This window comes from Apostichopus japonicus, chromosome 8, assembly GCF_037975245.1.
Source record: "Apostichopus japonicus isolate 1M-3 chromosome 8, ASM3797524v1, whole genome shotgun sequence".
Taxonomy (NCBI): domain Eukaryota; kingdom Metazoa; phylum Echinodermata; class Holothuroidea; order Aspidochirotida; family Stichopodidae; genus Apostichopus; species Apostichopus japonicus.
This window is the reverse complement of record NC_092568.1, coordinates 12349552-12375218: the sequence shown is the minus strand read 5'-3', so window position 1 is coordinate 12375218 and position 25667 is coordinate 12349552. Positions and strand designations below refer to the sequence as shown.

General features: G+C 35.4%; 1 protein-coding gene across 3 annotated transcripts; it reads right to left on the bottom strand.

The window, feature by feature from the left end:
• Nucleotides 1–402: 402 nt before the first annotated feature.
• On the bottom strand, nucleotides 403–25582 carry LOC139970426 (cilia- and flagella-associated protein 61-like). Of its 3 annotated transcripts, none has more exons than XM_071976083.1 (26): nucleotides 25463–25582; nucleotides 24673–24844; nucleotides 22253–22406; nucleotides 21936–22012; nucleotides 20723–20905; nucleotides 19087–19219; nucleotides 18206–18356; nucleotides 16994–17062; nucleotides 16074–16139; nucleotides 14414–14474; nucleotides 13707–13782; nucleotides 12901–13070; nucleotides 12338–12446; nucleotides 11648–11845; nucleotides 10911–11192; nucleotides 9856–9984; nucleotides 9082–9209; nucleotides 8713–8883; nucleotides 7917–8173; nucleotides 6701–7042; nucleotides 5972–6101; nucleotides 4179–4419; nucleotides 3369–3476; nucleotides 2086–2280; nucleotides 1260–1319; nucleotides 403–591 (listed from the first exon to the last, which is right to left on the bottom strand). In XM_071976083.1, the coding sequence occupies exons 2-26, from the start codon at nucleotides 24816–24818 to the stop codon at nucleotides 451–453; spliced, it is 3777 nt and encodes a 1258-aa protein (XP_071832184.1). In that variant the 5' UTR covers nucleotides 24819–24844; nucleotides 25463–25582; the 3' UTR covers nucleotides 403–450. The 3 variants fall into 3 exon arrangements, with proteins under 3 accessions (XP_071832184.1, XP_071832183.1, XP_071832185.1); XM_071976082.1 differs by having other exon boundaries at nucleotides 25419–25574; XM_071976084.1 differs by lacking the exon at nucleotides 25463–25582 and adding an exon at nucleotides 25122–25239.
• Between the last annotated feature and the right edge of the window lie 85 nt (nucleotides 25583–25667).

Genomic DNA, 25667 nt, shown 5'->3' with positions numbered 1-25667 from the left:
GAATACAAACAATATTAAATATTAAATTCGTAAATTGGTACAATAATCTGTAATGTCATTTTGGTACTGCACAAAAAATATATACACTTATTCTGAAATTTGAATGCTTAAATAGTATGGTAAATAGAATACCTGTAACATCTTGTCATTTTCTGGACAGCTTTGGTGAAGAATTTGCATCAACTGCCCCAAAATGCAATCAACAAAAAAATTAAAAACCACAAACAAATTTGTTGGTGTAGCTCCTAAATTTCCAAAATCATAGCAACAAAAATGAAAAAAAAAAAGGCAACAATTTTTTTTCAGATCCCAAGATCTCTTATACATCCAATATATATTTTTATACCTATTGCGACCAGTAAATTAACACCTCTTTGAAGAAGTAGACATTAGAGTTATGAATTCAATTTTGGGTTTCATTTCCAGAGCACTTGTTTATTTTTTCAGTGTTTACACCATGCCAGGTTTGGCATACATAGGGAGATGATAGTAATTATAACTCAAGAAACTCAAAAGTCTTGTCTCAACTGATCTCTTGGTTCCAGTCTTTGTAAACTCATCTAGCAAGTACTTTCTGTCTCTTTGCTCCAACTGTAAAATATTAAAAAATGTGAATATTAATTACAACCAAGCAAAAATCATACAGAAAAATTCACAGAGAGGAGGATCTGAAATATCTTTAAAGTTGCAGACACTCCTTGAGAATAGATATCGCTTGGATCAGAAGATCGTACTATTTAGAAACTTCTACAGATTAACATTTTACGTAAACAGTGCTTTGAGTTTGCAAGCAATTTGCCAACAGAATTTTTGTGATTCCTAATTAAAGAGAGTGAAATTTAAAATAAAATTAAAAAAAAAAGTAAATTTTTTCAATTTTACAGCAATAGATAGGAACTTAACTTTATGCTCAAAAAAAATACTAAACAAATATTTAAAATGAAAGGTCAGAAAAAGGAGCCCAACAGCAAAATCTATCATCCACAAATTTCTTTCCTTTAGATGGATCCAATTTTCAATTTCCTCTCTCTCTATCTCATCCCAGAATTGGAGCCTTGCTAAAATTGCCTGTGAAGTGTTTTCCTGAGGGCTACACGATCTAATATTACTCTCGGGAATTGGGGGAGGTTTCAAAGTGGACTAGTTAACTCATCCTGTGAGAATTACAATGTTCTGCAGCTGCGAGTACCAAAGGTGTGAAACTGACGGTGTGTGACCTGTCACTGTTTGAACATTCGACTGTCAGTGTCACGACTTACCTCAAGATCCTGGGAAATCAACTCTTGGATTTTTTCTTCGAGTGAAGCGACATCTGCCGACTGTAAAGTAAAAAACACAGAATAAATTGATACAGCAAATCTGTATGGAAACAGGTTCGAAAACAAACTCACAAACATTTTACACTGGACATCGATTAATATAATGCTGCCACAAATATTGAACTTACAGCATAATTCACGCTATCACCAAATACACGTGAACAAGAAAGTAGTGTGCTATATAATTGTTGCATTAATGTTTCAACAGATGCATAACATGATCTTATGGAAGTATGTTCATTTCCAAAATAAACATCAGTCGTTAATCTACACCCACTGCACTGTCATAGCAGATGAATTAAGCCACTAAGCCTAGTCTGCATTGTTTATTGAATCAGGGCTAAAGCTGTTACATTCTTAACTATTGAGGATAATGATCAGCAAATATCACTTTTTTTTAAGGGAGGGGAAGGGATAGAAATAATTAGCAAAAAATGTCCAAATTAATCTGAGTGATTTTGGTGGGGATTGCATATCAGTCAAAACTTACATAAGTTTGAACTGGACTGTAAAGTTATGTTCTCCTTACCCCAAGTAATCAAATTTTTTCCTTCTTTTTATACAATAAATGCATTGTGTTTGATATTCGTTTTCAACTAAAAGCAAACTTAACCACTGTTGACCCCACATGTTGCAAATAATGAGACATTTTGTAATACATATATATAATCGTTTTATAACTGCAAATAACGTTACTAATAATGCCTATAATGAAGAATTATGAAGCAGGACAGGAGAGCATAGAATATTACTTCCGATTACTTACGGGTCTCTCAATCAACAGCTCTCTAACTTCTTGTCTGAAATCTTGGAAACGGTCATGGAAGATGGCCAAACACCAGTTCTCCTTGAAGAACTCGTAGAAGGATTTGATGAGACCTTCGTCAAACCTAGAGATCATATTGTTCAGGAATCTCTCGTGGATGTTGTACAGACATTTGTAATTGCTTTTCTCAAATGGCTGAAGGAGAAAAAATACCCATGGCTTTGGTTAACCACAAAATGCTTTACAAAATACTGGATTTAGAACAGATAGAAGATTCTGTGTGTGGTCTACTTTCTCTTATAATCTAATCAGACCATGTAAATTGTTGGTTTACCTCTGTTTGATAGAAATGGATGACTTGAAGACAGATTAACAAATTGACATCCTTTGTGGTACTTTTAACACTAGTAGGATAGTTCCAAGTGACATCTAGTCTATAAAACACAAATTAGAGGCATTGTACAATCATCCCCTGACTACTGGTGGAGGGCCAGGGGGGGTTGTGCAAAGGGGTGGGTGGCAATTGGGCAATATTTCTCCTGAAACACCTACCACACTCTCTCGGACAATTGAAGATAGGTTCTTAATTGTGTACACAAAGCTAGTGTGTTCTGTGATTGCACATCTTTATCCACCACCTAATTATCTCCATTAGCCTTAATTTTAAGGATATATCCTATAGAATGTTCGATTCCAAGAACAACAGTGGCGGAGCTAGGGGTATTGGTCAGGGAGGGGGTGGAGAATGATCTGCATGGGCGCTTTCGACACTATCTAAGCGGAGCCCTGACACAATGCCTGTTGTGCCTATTGGGTATTCTGGACCCCCCCCCTCCATACAGTTCTTGGAAAAAGTTTCGTACAACGGAAGTGCCGATAAATTAAAGACAGCCGTTAGAGCATTTTGTCAGAAAATTACACCAACAAAATGTGACATATGTCAATAGGTAGATGAGAGCGCAATGAAAAAGTCAATAATCGCGAACAAGTACAAACTGGTCAAATGCTGAAAAGGGCACCAGCAGTCCATTTGAGTCCGTCAGGGGGAGGGGGGCATCCGCACCCCCCTGACTGTATGGACGCTCCGCCATTGATGAACAACAGTACATACTTCCTAGGCGTATATCCTTCACAAACAAGGACATATCCTATGGATATTTCCTAGCGAGGGTGTGGATAAGTGGGTGTATCCACACATGCTCTCATGCATATGGACTTTTGTTCGTCAAAGTGTCATTAAGAGCAAGATGTAAAAAAAAGCAAAATTCAGCAAATTGACTTACTTTCTTAGAGAGGCAGGTCAGGGTCTCGATGCTACTGTACTGATTCACGTGGATCCTGAAATAGTCAGGATCTGGGCCGTCAGCAGAACCAGTCACCAATTGTCTGCCCTGAAAATGGAAAATGGTTTGTTTCATGAATGAACAAGCAATCCAGTTTACATAAAGTTGTCTTTATATGACAGGGAATTATAAACCAAATGGATTAAATGTAATGGCTTTTAAGACTGAAAACCTTTGGCCAACACCTTTGGCCAGCATCGGTGCCTTTCAATCAAGGTCCCGAGTTGGAGTCACTCCGAGATTAAGGTATGTCGTCTAGTCACAGAGTTGTTGACAATTCATAATCATGGATGTTAATTATGAATCTAAGAGACTGACTTCGGTCAGCTTGTGGCATTGATGAGCCAGTGATGGCTTCTTCGCAATTTGCTGCGAGCAGGAGGATCTAAAATACATACACGCATACACACATACATGCATGTCGTGGTACATAAAGCCCTTACTGCAGCTACTAAAGTAAAAAGCAGAACGTTTACAGACGACTAACTGACGAGCATACCTACGCATTCAATTTAATATTTGAACGATCTCAAAGCTCATTAAAAGAATTTTTGTTACATTAGATGAGTCCAATTTGAATCTGTTCATCATTGAGATTCAGGTAGGATAGCAGTGGGATGGGCAAAAAGTCAAAATTATTATTTAGCTATCATTCAATGATATCAATCATCAATATATTTGACAAATGCTGGCAGATATTATAACCAAACTAGAAAGACTAACATTTATAATCCAAGGAAAGAGACTTACATAATCAAGCTGTGCTGTTTGAGCTTCTAAGGGAACCGGCAGGTTTGGTTTGGTAAAATGAAAGTAGTGATACCCTCCAGGCAGGACACCACTCTGGGCCTTTGACTGGCCATAGAGGGGGATGAGGTTGAGGGGTTCATCAGGTGGATCGACATCGTTCTCGATGGTCGGGTCAAAGAGGCGCAGCATCGTCGAGGCCAGAGATATGCCCACCTCCACGGAATTGAAGTTTGCATGGCTCCTAAACGAATCATGCAAAGAAGAAAGGATTTTGTATAACCTTACAAAGGTGGTTGCCTTTTTTTATATTTCTTAACTTGCCAACAAAACACAACTCTCTCCTAGATTTATCCATTCAATTCTTTATTAATTTCAATCTTTCACACATTTCTTTCAATGAACTGCTGCTCTGTTCCTGATGAAGGCTAACAACAATCTCTTTAAGCCCTTTAAGGTTACAGTGAGCTGTTACTTAACAAGTGTGATTTATGACAAAGACCATGTTTGCTTCGAGTTTGAATTTGCAATAAAACATAAGGTCTTGGAACATCGGCTGTGAAAATGTTAAGTGGACAAACATAAATATTGACAATAGTACAACAAACAAGCTTTTTCCTTAAGTCACTGGTTTGAGAAAAAAAACATCACATGATAACAACAAAATGGTAGCTTTCAAAGTGTTGGAAAATAGAGTTAGACAGGTTTGAGTAGATTTATATAGTAGTTGTGCTTGTAGCACTGAGAGTAATGGAAATATAAAATCTTTGCATGTATGATAGAGTTTGTCGCTGGCATCGTGTATCAATGGACCTTTGAAAAACAAAATCCACAACAACTAATGGACCTTAACTGGAACTCGATGCAAACTTGCCCGATGAGTAGCTCAAGAAATACTCAAATGGTTTTTATATCAATGAAGGTTTAACATCATCAACTGTTTACTAAGTTTAACCCAAGTGATTCATTTAAACAAATTCCTCATAAAAAGAACTGGTCTGTATTTTAACGACTCATCAGGTGACAAGAACGCATTCAAAGTGGGATGCTGTTCTTTGTGCTTTGATCATAATAGTCACAATAAAATCAATTTATCAGGGTTAACTATGAAAGAATGAATAAGGTATGGTATTAAGAAAGTCTAAATGTAAATACTGACATAACCCTGTCAGGGGGTAACTTAACATGGAGGAGGAAATGGTTACTACATGTGGACATGGTAAACACCAACCATGGTTCAGCATACAAATGGTTACATGTTGTCATAAACACCTACCACAGTTCAGCATGCAATTGTTTACATGTGGACATGGTTAACACCTACCATGGTTCAGTGTACAAATGGTCAAATGTGGACATTATACACACCTACCATGGTTCAGTGTACAATGGTTAAATGTGGACATGATAAACACCTACCATGGTTCAGCATACACATGGTTACATGTTGTCATAAACACCTACCACAGTTCAGCATGCAATTGTTTACATGTGGACATGGTTAACACCTACCATGGTTCAGTGTACAAATGGTCAAATGTGGACATTATACACACCTACCATGGTTCAGTGTACAATGGTTAAATGTGGACATGATAAACACCTACCATGGTTCAGTGTACAAATGGATAAATGTGGACATTATACACACCTACCATGGTTCAGCATACAAATGGTTACATGTGGACATGATAAACACCTACCATGGTTCAGCATACAAATGGTTAAATGTGGTCATAAACACCTACCATGGTTCAGCATACAAATGGTTACATGTGGACATGATAAACACCTACCATGGTTCAGCATGATACTTTCTCTTGAATTTTGTCAGCGGACCGGCTCCTCTGATGGACAGATCGTTGGTATGAAAGTTAGCATCGATGACGAGACTGCCGTCATAGACCAGGCAGCTGTCATTGATGGCTGAGAGTAAAGAGAGGAAAGTAAAAGGTGTATAAATACATCAAAGTATCCTCCAAATAAGATATTTAGGTAATTCAAACTACTTCCCCTGCTCCTCACATTTAACTGATGCAATCTCTGAAGATATCAACAAAACTATTGCAATAGACTTAACAATTAGGAGTGTTAGCTCAGTGGTTAACACCGGTGCCTTCCAATCATAAGGTCCCCGGTTTGAGTCACTCCAAGATCAATGTATGTCGTCCAGTTACAGAGTGGTTGACAATTGATAATCATGCACGTTAAATATGAATCTAAGAGACTGACTTCGGTCAGCTTGCGGCTTTGATAAGCCAATGAGGCTTCTTCACGAGTTCTTGCTTGAAGGAGGATCTACGAAATACAGTACAATTATATCCAGAAAGGATGTCCCAAAAAAGTATTGTACCTGGTCTTTCTTACTTTACATTAAGAAGTCAACTAATCCTACAACACACCATACCCTGGCATACACTACAGACATTTCTACATATCTACCCATATGAGGTAATTACATTAGAAAGAGATTTTCTTCTATATAGCCTGCACTTCTTCTTTCAGTGGTAAAAGAGAGCACTGACCTTTAAAAGTTTCATAATCTACAGCTTTCTTCTGCAGGCAGATGAAGAGAGAGCATTCCAGTTTTAACGGCTTAGTACTGGACGTGAACGACGCACAGTAGACCTCGGAGGTATCTTTGCCATCGTTCCACTGGGCTAATTGGTACCCCTGGTACACCTCTACGCCAGCTGCCTTCATGGCAGCGTGACATGCCTCTTCCACTGTAGGATTGTTGAAGCATGTGATCCCAGTCTCAAGGGGTGGTTGGACCATGGCCAATCTATTCCCAGGGATCCCAAAGTCAAGAAGACCCTGCACAGCTGTGTATGCATCAATGGTGCTGCCGTAAACTATGGCTTTACCTGGAAAATCGAGAGAGTTAAAAGTCAGTGACAAAAATTGTATCACATGGGTGACATTCCTTTCTGATGAACAAAACAGAATGTAATTTATCACAAAAAATATTGCTAGTAGAGACTACAAAATAACAAAATGTAAAAGATTAAATTTAGGAATAACAAAGAGTAAATTTGACTTCGGGAAAAGAAATAGTAAATTTGACGTTGGATAAGAAACAGTAAATTAGACTATGGGAAAATAAAGAGTACATTTGACTGAGGCAAATATTTAAAAAAAAAAATGACTCCATAATCTTTATTTTTTTTACAAATATTTAAAAAAAAATGACTCCATAATCTTTATTTTTAACTGGATTTACTGGAAGAGAAAAAAATCTTATCCAAGTTTTCTTTTTACAAATGACCGATTACATCCTGATTATCACATGCGGTGTGTGTGTTGCGCTCTTTCAAATCAGTCCACTTCCCCCCCCTCCCACCCCTCACTCCCTTCCACCTTGAATAATATCACAACCACACAATTCTTCTCACTCATAGGATCGTGTGAAGCTGCTGGTGATCATTTTGTATCTACTATCTACGACGACAACATAGAGATCCATCTCTGCTCTATTTCAAATGTATAAAGTTTCTTAGATTTGAAAATTGAATATACTACAGATCACTGCTTATCCTTCCAGGTAAAGAAAACCTTTATTAATAATTAAACAGTTAAACACACCTTGGGAATTAAAACACATATGGTAAGTGACCTCTTGCTGCTTGAGTTTAATACACACATCCAAAAAAAACTGACCTAAAATATTTATAGCTCTTTGACATATCAATAGGGATGGTGAGGAAATAATCTCAGGAAGAAACCTCTAAGGAAATGTACCTGCGGTGTCCTTGAAGTTTAAATCCATCCATTTTGTGAGCAGGACAGCATCGTAATGGTCGTTGATGGTGAAGACGTTGGACGGAACGATGCCCATCAGTCGTTTACTGGAAACACCAGGTATCGTGGGTGCACTGCTCGTGTTGCTGATATCAACTCCCGAGGGTGCACCGATGAAATATTGCTTCCCAGTGCACAGGATTAGGTGATCGTATGGGACCTTCTTGCCCCCAGTGATCTTAACGTACTTGCTTGACCTGACAAGAGCGTGAAGAGGTGATGGTCATTTCAAGCACTGGATGAGATGTATTCGCTTAAATATGCAAACAAGTGATGGCTGGAATCAAATTTAGCTGTGTATCACCTACTTCTCTCTTAAAATAATCATAATAACAACAACAAGTATCATAATAATAATAATAACAATAATAATAATGATAATAATAAAAATAATAATAATAAGAAGAAGAATAAGAATAAGAATCTCGTGTTGCAAGTTAGTGGTTGTGCATCAACTTTACATTCAATCATAAGAATAAGAATAACAAAAATGATAAAATAAAATAGTATTAATATTAAAGATAATAATTTTAGAAACAAATAATAATGACAATCAGAATTGCAGAAAGGATTGAGGTTTTGATGATGTAATTAGTTGCATCTTTTAAAAATCTGGTATATGAAGGTTTCCTTTATTTATGACAATTAGTGGTGTGGAGGAGGTAAAGGGGAGGGAGTGGGAGGGGGGGAGGAGAGTGTGCAGGAGAGGTGCAGATCATTCTTTAATAGTACTCACCTATTGATAGCCATCATCTTAGCATTGACAACATTGACCCAAGTCCTTAGAGAGATCTGTGCCATCTCTTCATGGGTGAAGCACTCCTGGCTCGACAGAAAGGAACTAATGTATTCACCGGGTGATCCATGAGGTGAGATTAAAACCAGATTATTGAACCTCAAATGAGGGCTGAAAATAAGGGTGAAGAAATGTTACGACCATTTGTGTAAATATTCCTGGCACGTTAACATCCATAGCTGTAACAATTTGTTCAGTCTGAAAACTACTTTGAAAAGAGCAAAATCATCTTTCTTCACACAAAACAAAAGAAAAAAAAAGAAGAAAAAAAAAAGAAAAAAAAAAAGGAAAAAAAAGGGATGTTCTTACCAAAACACTAAAGTGTTTAGAAATGAAATAGCAACATCTGAAGCACCGACCACCACAACCCTGGCATTCACTGTTACCTTCGGCTCCAGGCTTAGTTTACGATTGATGTGACATAATGCATAGGGTTCCTGTATGAACAAACAAACAACACATATTTAGTTTTTATGAATATTCAATACTGAAAAATATATTTAAAATGAAAGTGAATATGTTACTTATGTTATCAGATGGTTGACCTAAGAACAGCTGGTTGCACTCTTTCACAATGTCATATCTCTTGCTATCCATATGAATTAAAACAAAATATATTTCAGTCGGTTGCATGAGACTGCAAACCTCAATAAGTTCTGGTACTTTCAAAACAAACATCAACATATGACACAAAGCAACTTTTATGTGATAAAGGAGACTGTGAAAGGGGGGGGGGGTGGGAGAAGAAGGAAGCCTGTGGGACAGGAAGTGGGAGGCAGTGGGGGAGAAGAGGAGGCAGTAGGGGGAGAGAGGCTGTGGGAGAGGAAAGGGAGGCGGTGGGGGAGGAGGCAGGCTGTGGGGAGGAGACCTAGGCTGTGGGAGAGGAGGGAGGAAGGAGCCTGTGGGGGAGGAGGGAGGCTTGAACACTCTACAAAGGTGAAGCAAGTCATAACCTAGGTAATGACTTCACTTCCTTTCACAAAGAATACTTCAAAGCATTTGTACCATAACTCGAGTGAGAACAGATCAAATCTGATAGGAAGGGTATGACTAGAGTTGTGATTAGTTTTTGAGTACCATTACCTGCTTAATTGTGATCCGATGAGAAGGAGCATTCTGACCCAGCTGATCCAATGGATAAGCAATCTGCCTCCGTGCTCTGATTGGAACCATAAAGTTCAAGCATGTGACCAGTGACTGAGTCTCCAGCATCTAATAAGCAAAAGAAAAATAACATTATTTGTAGTGAACTTTAATATCATGATGAAAATGAAACAATATCCTTATAATTGTTAACCAATGATGAAAGTCTCCTATTTAAAGGAGAAGAAAACCATCCATCTGATTTTTTCATTACCTGTTCAGTGTTATCAGGGTAGACTGGATACTATAAGTACGTATGATGGGCTTGTCCCTTACCTGTTCTGTGTTATCAGGGTAGACTGGATAAAGTAAGCATGTATCTGCAGGCTTCTCTTTTTAAATATCCTTTATCTGTTAAGTGTTATCAGGGTAGACTGGATACTATAAGCATGTATATTGGGCTTGTTCCTAACCTCTTCAGTGATATCACAACAGACTGGAAAAAGTAAGCATGTTTCTGTAGGGTAATCTAAATGTCCTTTATCTGTTTAGTGTTATCGGGGTAGACTGCATAAGGTAAGCCATGTATGTTGGGCTTGTTTATTACCTCTTCAGTGTTATCAGGGTATTCTGGAAAAAGAAAGCATGTAAATTTAAGCTTGTCCCTTCCAATGTCCTTACCTGTTCAGTGTTGTCAGGGTAGACTGGATACTAGAAGCATGTATATTGAGCTTGTTCCTTACCTTTAACCTAGTCTTCAGTGTTATCAGGGTAGACTGCATGGATAAAGTAAGCATGTATCTTTAAGCTTGTCCCTTCCAATGTCCTTACCTGTTCTGTGTTATCAGGGTAGACTGGATACTAGAAGCATGTATATTGAGCTTGTTCCTTACCAATAACCTAGTCTTCAGTGTTATCAGGGTAGACTGCATGGATAAAGTAAGCATGTATCTTTAAGCTTGTCCCTTCCAATGTCCTTACCTGTTCTGTGTTATCAGGGTAGACTGGATAAAGTAAGCATGTATCTTTAAGCTTGTCCCTTCCAATGTCCTTACCTGTTCAGTGTTGCCAGGGTAAACCGGATAATACAGACAGGTGTAATGGGCTTGTCGTAGGATCTCCTTCAGGAAATGCTTTGACCAATGCTGGAAGACAGGATTGAGAGCAAAGTGATGAAGATGGCCGTGTTGGTCCCGTCGATGGTGGTTGAAGTAGATGAAATCCTCAACGTTGTAGTGTGAGCGGACGTACTCAATATCCTCCTCCTGTCTGGTGATAGAGATCCCTACGATCTGGTTCAAACATGTGGCCACTAACGCTTGGATTGGCGTACCGTCCTTATAAGACAAAAGATGAAATAATAATCAAATAACCACTTGTAGATTGACATAACACACTTAATAGAAATAACAGCAGCTGATCTGGATTTCTTGAAGAGAATATAACATTTAAAACACCCAAAAACGTTCAAAGGATTTCCAAACAGACATTCTCAAATTGCAAGGATATGGATCAAGCACATTGTAATTCATAAAATGGTGGCACTAATACACTTTTAATGGCAGAAAAGAACACATCTAAGGATGTAATATAATAAAATTTCATGTCTAGTAAAAATTAATGTGGTTTCCGAGGTATGGAGATGTAAATGAAGGGAGGAGTAATTCAGTAAGATGGCAAAGTAGGAAACAATGTAAACAGTAATAAACAGAGCATTAGGGAGAGAGGGGTGCAACAGTTGTGAGGAGACAAGTAAGCGATTAGTGATGATGTAACTCTGCCGTTTACTTACTGGATCCCGTTTGGCTTGTAAGTATGTCTCCAAATCTTTAATCAGAAGTTCTTTATTCTGGATATTTTCAACCACTTTCAGGATTTCTTCCTTGTCTGAGGAGCAAGCTGGTCTGACCGTGAACGATTCCAGAAGGCCGGCCTTGCTGAAGAGATAAAGCTCCTGAGGAAGGATGCTGGGGCATTTTGGTGTGACTCTCTGAACATGGAAATGAGCAAAAGATGATTTAATAAACATATAGGTTGTTCAAGATCAGATTCCACCTCAGTGCTCTCATTATAGAATTTGAAAATATCATCAACTCAGGAATTGTTTAATGATATATTCAAATTTGTTTTTGTTAAAATGTATTATAGCTGCTTGTGTACTTATTTCAATTATTTATATATAATTAATCATATAAATCATAACATTGTAAACTGTTAATATGCTTTATCTGGTTATAAAATAACAACTAAACTTTAAATGATTTGGTTTAAGACAACTTTGCATATTGCACCGGTCTTTGCCAGTAGTACTTCAGTCTTGTAAATAATTATCATATTTTTAAAATCACTGGCCAACCATGAATCCAACTTCTCCACCTTCTTGGTTTCAAAACCTTCATACCTTGACTAATTACAGGAAGGTTCATACAGAAAGTCAGAAATACAATGTAGCTAATCAGAAGGTCTGATTGGTTCTTCTTACCACAAATGATTGCAGCAGAGGAAATTCTGGTACTAGATGAGGGACAGTGAGAATACAAAAGTCTTTATCTGGATACAAGGAAAAGGCCTTCGGAAGGAAATCCATAGATCTGAAATAGCCAAGAAAAAGAGGAGTTTTAATCAAGGAGTTGTAATTAATTAGTATATTGATTTCCCTGTGAATTGAAAACAATATTTTCCAGATCTCAGATTAGTCACAGGTAGGTCACTGTTGGTCCATAACATTTTAACCTTTAAATGCACTATGATATCACAGATTTACACAAAATGACAAGCCCCAGGCACGACTTTTTAACCAGGATATTTACCAAACAAGGCGGGATTTCCTTAGTTGTTTGAAAAAGTTATTCATCATAAAGTAATCCCTATCGTATAGGCTCAAGATGATAAATGGGTGTGTGAGTCAATGAAGCCATGCTATAGGCTACAACTATAAAACACAGGTACTTATCATGCCTGTTAGATCTGATTCATTATTACCTGTTTATCAACGAAAGATTTTGAGAGAATCCATACCGTACCTCAAGTAAATTGATAACTTACCTCATTTCAAACCTCTCGTCAACACAAAACAGCTGGATACTAAATGCATTCAGCTCCCCCTTATATTCTGGTTGGAACTGAGGTAGGACAGGAGTTGTAGCAGGGGGACTCTGAGGAGGGGTTGGCTCCTGATATTCTGAAACAACTCTCTTAGAAGCAGATGAGGATACCTGCCAGAGAAAAATGGGAGATAAGGAATTGTTTGGATGCATCTACTTAAAAACATCGTTCCAACTTTCAGCTCTTCTTTTTATCATTTTCGTACACAACTGTGATTATGTAAACTTGTCAAGTATTAAACAATGTAACCATTCTATCACAAGAAGAAAAGTATTATGATTGAGAAGTCCACCAAATCTAGCACACATTTCCCACAAATCTGTTGTGAAAATGTCAAGATATTTCTGGAAATGAAGACAACATGTCAGACAAAAAAATATATATATATATAAATATATATATTAATATATATCAATACATATATGAATAGAATATAAAACTGATTTTTCATACAACAATAATCCAGCAACCCTAATAAACTAGTTTGTTCTAACATCTTTAAGTCGAGGGGAAAGTACCACTGTAGATATAGCCAGCAATCTTATTTTTCCCCTCGAGATCAGTTGGACTACAGCATCAGCAGTTTAAGAAATATGTCAGAATAGGTTTTCTGCTATATCTGCAATCATATGACATCTGGACATGATAAAATTGGTAAAGGCGAACACAGGTGTACAAACTAAAATGAGTCTTCCTCATGGAATGCTGTTAACAATACCATTAAACATTCCCCGTTTGCAACTTACATGAGACTGACCAGAAGCAACAGACATCCGTTCATCCATTTCTTCCGCTGGGTCTGCACTTGCAACCGACGCAGAGCTGAGTCGGAGAGTAAAAGAAGTAGTTTTATGGATGCTCTCCTTTTACTTTGAGAAAAATTAACAATGCTGATTGTAAATTACAAAATTGATCCATGCAGATGGTGTGCTTTATAATAAAGTTTAACTGAAATTAAACAAAGAGGTAATACCTAGTGGATGCATGCAGCAGTGCATTGAACATATATAATAACCGCAATACAACATATATGTTTCATTTATTGATTTTGTTGGCCTTGAAGGTAGCAAGCACCAAGTTATTATAGCTTGACCATTTGTTAGCAATGACAAAAATTCAAGCTAAAGGGTTTATCTGTTACTTAGAATAGACCTAGATACATCTACTTTAGACTTAACCGTTATCTGGTAACAGAAACATGACAAACTAGTCGTCAATCACGTGGTGAGGAAATCACGCAGTGGGTGATATAAAATGACAAACACCTCAGTAAACGCTAAAGGCAAATGGCACTCATATTAACTGATGGCGGAATTAATAAACAACCATCTAAGGTAAACAAATTAAGCCGGGAAAAAAAAACTTGAAAATGCCAATTAAATTGAGAAGAATAAAAGAGCATACAATGGAGTGAGGATATAAGAATTTTGTTGCTGGCCAGAGAATTACATACCTATGCATGTGAACCTCGCTCAATTTGTGTTGGACTTCTACAACTGGTGCACTTGAATCACCTACAAAGAAAACAATATACATACATATATATAGATATACATATAGATATACATATATATATATATAGATATATATATGTATATATATCTTTATATATCTATCTATATATATATATATAGATATATATATATATAAATATATATATATATATATCTATATATATATATATATATATGTATATATATCTTTATATATCTATCTATATATATATATAGATATATATGTATATATAAATATATATATCTCTATATATATATATATATATCTATATATATATAGATATATATATGTATATATATCTTTATATATCTATCTATATATATATATGTATATATATATATATATGTATATATATATATATATATATATATATCTATATATATATATATATCTATATATATATATATATATATATATATATATATATATATATATATATATATATATATATATATATATATATATATATATATATATATATATATATATATATATATATATATATATATATATATATACTTGAATCACCTACAAAGAAAACAATATACATACATATATATAGATATACATATAGATATACATATATATATATATATAGATATATATATGTATATATATCTTTATATATCTATCTATATATATATATATAGATATATATATATATAAATATATATATATATATATCTATATATATATATATATATATATATGTATATATATCTTTATATATCTATCTATATATATATATAGATATATATGTATATATAAATATATATATATATCTCTATATATATATATATATCTATATATATATATAGATATATATATGTATATATATCTTTATATATCTATCTATATATATATATATATGTATATATATATATATATGTATATATATATATATATATATATATCTATATATATATATATCTATATATATATATATATATATATATATATATATATATATATATATATATATATATATATATATATATATATATATATATATATATATATATATATATATATATATATATATATATATATATATATATATATATATATATATATATATATATATATATATATATATATATATATATATATATATCAGCTGTGAAGCATAATGTACAGTGTAGTGCTACTGTATAGAACTCTTAATTTGTAAACACTCAGTGATTTGTTATCTGTTTTTGATGAAAACAATGAAATATTCAGAAAACAGAATAAAGACTGACGTACAAGACAACAAAATTTAACCCGGTCGGCTGCGACTGAGAATCACCAAATATCTGACTACTTACGGTTTGTTACAGTAATGTGTTAATTGTTAGTCTCCGATTACAGTCTTTCACAATTGTTTCTTTGTAGAGACTAACAACCATCTTAGGTGTCTAAGTGTCCAGGGCAAAAACGCCAAAACCTGTTAACATTTCTGGAGTTGTCTTCTTTTGGCTAAAACAAATGTTTCTCTTAAGAAAAGTACCTACATCCTATAAAACTGGACAAATATAACTATCGAATATATGAAATAACAACCTCAAGAAAGATTGAACATCTATCTTATATCTTGAGAATTCAAGAGAGACAGTTACCAGATTCTTCCACATGTCCACCAGTTTGACTTGGAGTAGCTTCACCTTCTGCTACAGTATCTCCACCTAGGGTAACACAGAAGACAATAAAACAAAACAAAAAGTTTCATTAACGAGGCAATCAATTAACTAACCTTAATATCATCGTCACTTACATACTTTATCGTTGAACCCTATTACATATTTCTAAAATTAATTGCCTAAGAAAATGATTTCAAGTGCCAAAGTCAGAATTAGGATCTGTTCAGATTACTAATTTATTAGGCAACATTATGAATAATCATATCCTATCTGAAAGTCTAGCCAATTTGTGGTTTCTAGAATCTCTTGAATCTCCTCTGGAAATCAGATGCTACATACTGCAAATACATATTTGTACTGAGGTCACTCCAATTGGCATTGAAAGGTTTAGATAATTTTTAAGAAAGATTGAAAGCAATTTACATTTCATATAATGAATATTCACGTCAGCTTGAAATCTAACCTAGTGGTTTTCTAACCTAATCTCTGAAAATCTAGATTTTTCTACTGACCCATAGAGGTGATTTATCATGTGCAGAATGCTTAAAAGTAAAGAGTAAAAAAATAGATAGATAGAAATGCATTCAATATCAATATTTATTGAAATTAATCTAATCAATGAGAATAAATCTCTGCCTAATTGTGTTCAAATCTGAAGTTTGATTGTCAATAGTTGGTCTTCCCCCTTATATCCCAATTCCAAAATTTTCTTCTTCATTTACCAATCTATCTCCATAATTGTATCTTACCTGGAGGACAGTGATGAGGACTAAAGATAAACAAAACATTTTCATCGAATGATAATCATCGTTTTTGGATCAGAGAAAAGGTTGCCACAAGACTTTCATATATAGTAGCGTTATACATTATAATTATTATTTTCATTATTTCATCCTCACCTGATACCTGAGAGCTCGATCTGGAGAGCTTTTTCTCACTGGCCTTATCCTCTTCTTCTACGACTGGTTCTGTAAACAGATGATTTCCTCGCATCATTTTTATAAAATCATACAGCATTAATTCCTGGTTTTGTTACATTTTAAAGGGAAATCAAGTCTGAGAATGAATGGTCCTATGGTTGTATTAGAATCATGACCACAGTGGACGAGTAAAAATGATGAGCAAGTTTGTTACATTTAGACGTTAAAATGTGTTTTTTTTTTTCCTCATCTAATAGACACAGACTAGGATCAATATGACATATTTTGCTGAGTCAATTTAGGAGGCAGTTTAAATTATTATCTTTTAAAAATGACAACTTCACGAACTGACACATAGTTAAAATTGTAAAGGAGTAGGGAAAGTTTTTTTAATTATGGAAAAACTATACAAAAGAAATGTACTACTTAATAAAAGAGAAACATTTACAGTTTAGCAAAGTGAAAATGAACATGAATGATCAAACCAGTGCTGTACCGATACGACTCAAAACCTTGCATGACATGTTCAAATATAATTCTATATAGGGTCTGACCGGTACATAACAAACTTGGTTGCAAATTATAAATATCCGACGAATGGAATATATAAAAATATGGAGTGCCTTCAGAATTGTTTGAGACAAAACGCAAGACGTAACCTAAAATTCCCATTTCTCTTACATCTTTTTTTTTAATATACCATAAACTTTTAGCTCATTAAAACTTTCAATACCAAGATATTTTAGCTTAAATGCCTCTCGACACAGATCTCCAACATGTGTTTAGAAAAGTCCCAAATTTGTGTTCCCGGATAACACTCAACAACATTTTTCAATGATGTCTTGAAAAAGTTAAGGTCCTTAAATTTACTACCATTGTATAGAAATGTTAGCAAATTAAAGGGTTTGTATCCCCTCAACATACATTTCTGGAGGAACTCAAAATCCACCCTGTTCTCCGGGGTAAAATTTGATTTCTAAAACTACCTCAAGCAGGCAAATTCGATCTGATCTTGGTTGTAAATGATGGATAATTGACCATATGTTTCAACGGTTTGTTTTTCATTACTTATTTCGGGACAATCATTGGTTCAGCTTTAAGAAAGAAAACCCGAACAGCTACTTTGCACATTTTTTTTTTGTATTATAAAGAAAATAAAACAAACAAACAAACAATATCATGGAAACTGACCAGGAGGAGGCGGTGGGGTGGGTGGTGAGAGGACGTCATCAGGATGTGGTTTATGGAGACCGTGGAAAGGGTTCAACTCAAAGCAGGAGTTGAGTAAATCTAGGTCAACATCTTCTGATAAACTCATAAATCCAACAGCTGACCCATCCATCTGTACAACAAAGTACATAATGAAGTTTCAATAAAAGTAAAAAAAATAAAATATCAAAAACAGAGAGTTAGAATCTAACACTAGGAGTAACAGACCTTCATGAAACATAATTCAATGAGGTTGAAACTAAAATATCCTGTATGAGGAGAACTCAGTCTAAATGCAATCTTGTTTTACTTTCTATTCCACAGGCAAAGAATGTATAGACAACTGAGAAGGGAAAGTTGTGAATAAATTTTCACAGAGCAAAGACATTTAAGGTTGCAACTGGATTTTTGAAATAACATCTATAAGATTAGAAAGACACAACTACATTGTCAACCCCACCCACCCTTCTCCCCTTCCCCTAAAATATTGGCTATAGCCTAAACAAAAGATGAAAAATCTTCAAGACAGCTGTACATGTATTTCCATTACAATTGAACTTTACCTCATCACCATCACCTTAAAAAGTTCACTGAGGGTTTACTCTCTGCCCTACCCCCTCCTCTCCCCCTTTCAATACAAATGATGTTGCATCCTAGAAAGTGAATCGAAAGGAATGATTACTTGTTGAACCCTTCCACCTTCAAATTTACCTATGATTTTCAACGACAAATAATCACCCCCCTCATGCACTAGGGTCACAATTAATGCTTTACAGCAGGTCACAGGTCATTAAGGTCAGAGGTAACCAGGGTCAGAGGTAACTAGGGTCAGAGGTCACTAGGTCACAAGCAATGCTACCTACCTCTACGATAATGCAGTGGTTATTTTCATCCTGTGATTCGATCAGTTCCGCTAGAAAGAAACCACCGTAGGTGTCGTTGAGCATGTCACTCTGTCTGTTAAATATCGGTGTTAAGTCATCGTGATCTTCCACTCTAGAAACAAAAAAAATCAAATTATTTGTATTCATCAATTGAAATGAGAGATTGACTTTGAATAATAAGCAAATTGCTAAACATTTGAATGGATTGAATGATTTTTATATGACAAGATTGAAGTTCAACTGGTCAGCAGGGTGAGGTACACGTGAAGTATCATATCAAAGTCAGGATGTGACTATTAAAGGATTTCAAGATCAGATTAAAGTATAAAAGGAGAAGTGGTCATTCCTCACATTTTGGGAAGTGGTTTTAACTTTTAAAATTGATATGTAACTCTTTGAAAATGGTTGTTTCCCTTTGCAACCATAAAGGTTGTTCTTGTGTTCCTATTTTCATATTATCTCTAATGACTGCTAAAAGCATCAATACTGTTTATACAGAGTTATGCTCAAGCTTGAGCAAACTGCAGAGATTAATTTCAAATTTCCAATAAAAGCGGTTTTCCTGCATTATTCTTCAGATCTAGTTTAGTTACGATACATTTTGGTAACATACAGAATAACACTGGTGATTGCTTACTTTCTATTTTCAGACTTTGTGATAGGAAATTAATCAATTTTTTTTCCTTCAAATTTCTGGCATAAGATAATCCCCCGAAATTTGCATTACTGTAACCTACTCTTATGTGTCAACTGACCTTGTGTTAAGTTTTCACTTATTCTGTGAACTTTGGAGCTACAGAATACGTAATTGGTTCATCCTATCCTCACTGTGTATGCATCCATTTGATCACGATTCTTGACAGCCAGTTGAGACAATTTTCCAATGCTAATACCACTCTATACTGTTGTTCCATACCATGCTTTAAAGCACTAGTACTGACAGTATGGCCAGTTCCTAGCCTATTATTTGATAGAATCAGGATATTCATGCTGCTGATACTGTCAGTACAAGTGCTTTGAAGCAGGACGTGAAAGTACAGTTTATAATAAAATTTCCCAAATAGGTGTTCTTGTAGTTGAACCAATCCTAATGCATGCTTGAATTAATGTATATTTTATTGCTACAATTATCAACATAATTCCAGAGTGTGCTCATACCATAGTGGGCTATATTTCAACAGTTAAAGGCATTGAAGACTCGCCCCAAACCGCGTGCCTCGCTCTGAAAAAGTTAACTTTCCGTTGCTTGCAAGTGAAGTTTTCTTCTTGTCGCTACAAAATGCAGACAGCAATGAAACATGATACCTTGTTATCTTTTATCTAGACCTGAGATGTCCATCGCTGCTATGTACAGTGTTGTGGGTATTGGCCGTAGCTGTATGTATTGATTGTACACTAATGTCTAATTACCAACGGTAGCAAGCTGTGTGTGTATTTTCTGGGATCAATGGTGGTGTCTAACACTTCTGTTACACCTCATTTGAAACTAGGTCAGATTACCAGATTACGTTTCTCTATGCGTGATTCTTCACACCCTTTAAAAGACATGATTCTAGACAGTGTGGACACTGGGTAAATTGTAATGGAATGTACAAATGTAATTTAAATAATTTACCGGGCTTTTCTGACAAAGAGAACAGGAGAGTGTTCATGTCTATTGCAGACATAGACTGTGTGCTTGGCGTCTGATGATGAGTCAAGAGGAGTGAACACGTCATCGAGGGCAGGCTCCGGCTCAGTCTCGTTAGGCAAGACAAGGAAAAGGTAGTGGATGTCCGGGACAGCATTAAATACAGTCCTGTATTGAAAGAAGTTCATATATCGTGATTCCCGTATCAAAGTGTGTTAATACTAGTTACTTTCTCTACAAATTATAACAAAGTGACAAAATATAAATACAAATTTCTAGACTCAATCACACAAGTAACAAACCAGTTGGGTGATATAATTATTAATGTTACATAAAAATTAACAATAGTGATGCCAAAGAGGGTTAATTGATCTGTCTCCCACAAACATAAGAAAAATATTTATATACATACAGTACCACCATTTGTGTCACAACAGGTGATAATATGTAAGGAAACTCATAATTTTCAAGACTATTATCAATGGTTTACTTAGGCCTACAGAATGTATATAATTATATTTTTTCTTACTTTAATGAAAGTAAACAGTATGAAAGCCATAAGCAACATTCAAAAATATGTTAAAGTCATCGCTCTGAATTATTAATTCTTTGGCTACAAATCATTACTTCGTTGGGATGAATATTAATTAGTTTAAGCAAATTATTAATTTGTTGCTATGCAAAATTATAATAATATTTCATATGAATGAATCAATAAATTTGTAGCAGCAAATAGATTTGTTTGCACGAAGTAAAAATACTTTATCAAATGGTACTAATAGGCCTTCTTTATAAGCACTTTCATATACACTGAAATTGATAGGACATTACCTTTACTCTGTGGACAACTTAAACAGAAAGTTCAGTTTGTCATAGGGTCAATCAGCAATAGTTCACGAGAATCAGCCCTCGGGAAGGAGGACACTATCTAACATACTTTTGTGGCAGGAGACACAATTGATTCATAATTTCTATCACTCTCATAAAATATTGTTACAATACTGCATAATAGACAGACAACCTGTTTAGATTGAAATTGCAAGTAATAAAAGTATGGTTCAACATTAAACAGAGAATACAATCTCTCGATCAACATGTATGTACATAAACTTGGCCAAGCCATAGTCTGCCAGGCATGCTCCCTTTTTTCATCAACAAAGCAATTTTAATACTCAATAATAAAGAATTTTCATCTTACCTGATGATCTCCTTTGCACTTCCATGAGAAAATGCTTTCTTGGCCACAAAATAATGCAAAAATAGAGAATTCAGTGGCTGTGGAGAAACATAAAAATAGTAGTAAATGTGAACGAATTATGAATGATAACATTAAATTACTCAAATGACATTACATATTAATCAAATCATATTAATAATCATGTTGTAATATTTTAATCAAATTAATTACAGCAAAGAACAGAACAATATTAAGTGCTATGTTTCCATGTAAGCTATTAATGCCAAAAGTTAACAAATTATCAAGTTTTTGTTGAACACAATATTTACAGTACATACTGTGCATTTGGTTTCTGTTTGATAATTGGATGAAAGCCATTTCTCCCATTCACTCTGATCGACGGATGGAATATTCGGATAATCAAAAAATGCCGCATGAGCTAGGATCTCTCCCTTGTCGTTGTTTAACGTCACGGCCAATACTGCTTTTTCTCTGTAATGGAACAGAAAGATAGATATCGATCACCAAATAATTGCATTAAAGCAGGGGCAGCGATCTGTTTCAAATATTGGGGGGGACATTTGCTTGGGTGCAGGCGAATTACTATCAAAGCGGAGCGCCACCATCGGTTGGCGCGCAGCGTACAAGAAAAATTCTGGTTTTGATAGCCCCCCAGATCACCAGAAATGGCACTTCTCGGGCTTGAAAATGACCAACCAGATGTACACTTTTGCCTGAGAACCAAGTTTTTCCTAATAGTTTTTTTTCTTAATTCATGACCTTTTTTCAAGATTGTCACCAGTCACACATCATGTTCGACCTCATTGCGTCTCCTGTGGATCATTGCTTTTGTAGGTAATTCTACGTAACGCCCCACAATACCCGTCAGCCCCACTTTTCAAGGTTTTAAGCCCATTATTTGTTCAGAATTTGAATAATAAATTCACTTCAAAACATACCCATAATGTTGCACAAAATTTCATCTATGGACAACCAATATAGAAAACCCCCCCTCAACCCCTAACAGACCGGTCAAAATTGAACGAGTAGAGGGAAGTACGATGAAGAATGTTGGTCAAGGAATTTTCGAAAATTCAGACACAGTTAAATTATTGGTGTACAAATATTAAAACCTCTTATAACGGCTACTATAAAACTTCGATATCATAGAAAATACCCAAAAAATATGCTTGAGGGGGAGGGGCGGTGTCCACCCTTTGCCCCCCCTCTCCCTTGGCTACGCACCTGCGGTTAAAAATCTTGTAGGAAACAGGCCAAATGGAAACCCAGTGAACCCATATCGATGTGGATCATATATATGATTGTACATACTTACACTCATACACAAGAGGCAAACCAAATTTGGATATGGATGCGGTCCGTCTAGCTATTCATTTCGAAAAAAAAGAAGTAAACACTACTTTCGGTCATATATAGTAACAAATTGTGACACGGTTAGACAGGCGCCTTGTGAGGAATTTGCCAAGGGAGGGGCAAAGCTTTTACCCAGACTTTCTTAGCGTAGCGCCACCATAAGTTGGCGCGAAGCGCAAAAGAAAATTTTGGCCGAAAATGCCTCCCAGATCGATGGAAATGGCACTTCCCAGGCCTTGTAAGTTGCATCTAAGCATTTTCTATTTTGAAATTACTAGCGATATCATAAAGAAATACAAAACATATGCTTAAAAAAACTATGCCACCAAATATTGGGGGGGATATTAGATACTATATCCCCCCACCTAAAATATTGGGGGGACATGTCCCCCCGTCCCCCCCATGATCGCCGCCCATGCATTAAAGATATTATCTTTGTCCTTTATGACTGGGTGTTCAATAATCGCCCATTACTGCTCTGGCTCGAGTGACTGACTTTTAAAAGTTGACGATTTAAAGCTGGTGTTCCACTTACAATGGAACGTCTTCCATTATACATTCACATGAACACAAACACACAGCATGATATGCCACCAGCTATCTTAAATGCAGTCACAATATTAAAAGTATTCACTGTACCAATTTCATGTATTACCTACTGTATATGAACTTTTGTTATGCTCTGCTTCCTTCGAATATTAATTCCTAGATCCTTGTTGTTCCAATCTAGGACATCTTGCACTTTACAACTTTCAAATCAAGGACTAGATTAGGACATCCTCTATGCCATGAAAGGCTACTATGTACAACAGTGTGTCACATGAGCTGGTTTCAAGATGAACAGTTTTTGGTAGATCATCGTGAGAATATGAGTTAAAAATATATGTTCTAGTACAGAAAATATTTTTAATACATTACTTGCAGCTATTAAGATTACATATAAGAAAGTTATGCCATGTAGCTATACATTTGGAGGAACAGATTTAAACCATTTTGTGATTGAGTTTTATCACATCTCCTCAAAATTTCTTGCCTCATGCTCCCAAAATTTGCCATGAACCAGTGAACATCCTTTACTAAGAACCCGTTCCAGGTTGGAAAAAATATTAATAAAAAATTAGTAATGGCCAAATGTATCAAGTACCCTGGATGTTCCTTTGTGGAAGCCTCAATCACAGCTTGGTTGTTTTTTGGTTGTATGAAAATGTTTATATTCACTCCAGATACTTTTGACAACCCAACCCTGATTTCAACAATTAGTATTTGGCTAAGAAAAATATTCATTTGAAAGAAGACTCATACCGGTTAACTTATATCATTGCACAAAAACTAAACATTGCATAGTCAATTTAAATTGATTTGTCTTATCATCATATCTCCTTACATGATATTCACTACATTCACAAGTCCAAATTGCGCTCCTGTCGATGAGTTTACCAGTTTCAAAATGTGTGGCGCATCTAACGATTCTGTCCTCCTTGCATTTATAACCTCTTGAGGTCCATGTGATGACTGGAGAATAGTTGTCATTTTGGACTCACTCCTTTATCAATGTCCTGCAAGTCAACAATACATAGAATCATCTTATTACGGAATATATGTCAGGGTAAGATAAGGTCTACAGGCCTTATGTTATGGTTAACCTTGAAAAACAATATGAAAATGCCTTAGATGGCCAGTTAATTAACCAATCTGTGTACACAAGTGTGATACTTGGTGCTTGAGTGCTAAGCACACTGAGGGCTACACAATCATTATTCACATTTCATCCTTTGATATTGTAGGCTGAAAAACACTATGACAGGCAGTCTTCGAAGAAATTACACAACGTACTATCAAACACAACACTTGACAAGTAGTGGGAGATACAAGGTCAACCACAAATTAAATTGTTCAACTCTCGCAACTTTAAATGCTATTCAAAAACCATGCACCGACCGCTCTGAACTAGCCTAGCACTAGTTCTGCCAATGTTAGTTGCTACAGGTTTAATGTTGGGCCTAACTTAGGTTGTGGTACCAAGCTTGGCTTCCGTAGCAATTAGACCTAAACTTACGAGTTAACCTAAATATAAAAGCAAAGTTTCATGCAACATTTATTTCACACCAATTACTATTGTATTGTTCTTACGCTTAATCAACAGGCCTTGTCAAAACTGCGGTAAATAATTTTACGTTATTTTAAGGTCAGTTAGCCAGGCACTTCGCTGGAACAAAGTGTCAGTTTCATAGCAACAATCAACTGACGGATGTCGTCAACAGCCGCTTTGCGTCAAGGACTAACCGTATAGGCAAACGGGTTTTCTGCACAATGTAAACCTGAAACATGTTATCATATATGTTTAGTACAGGTATCAGTAGTTTATATCACCTGATGTTG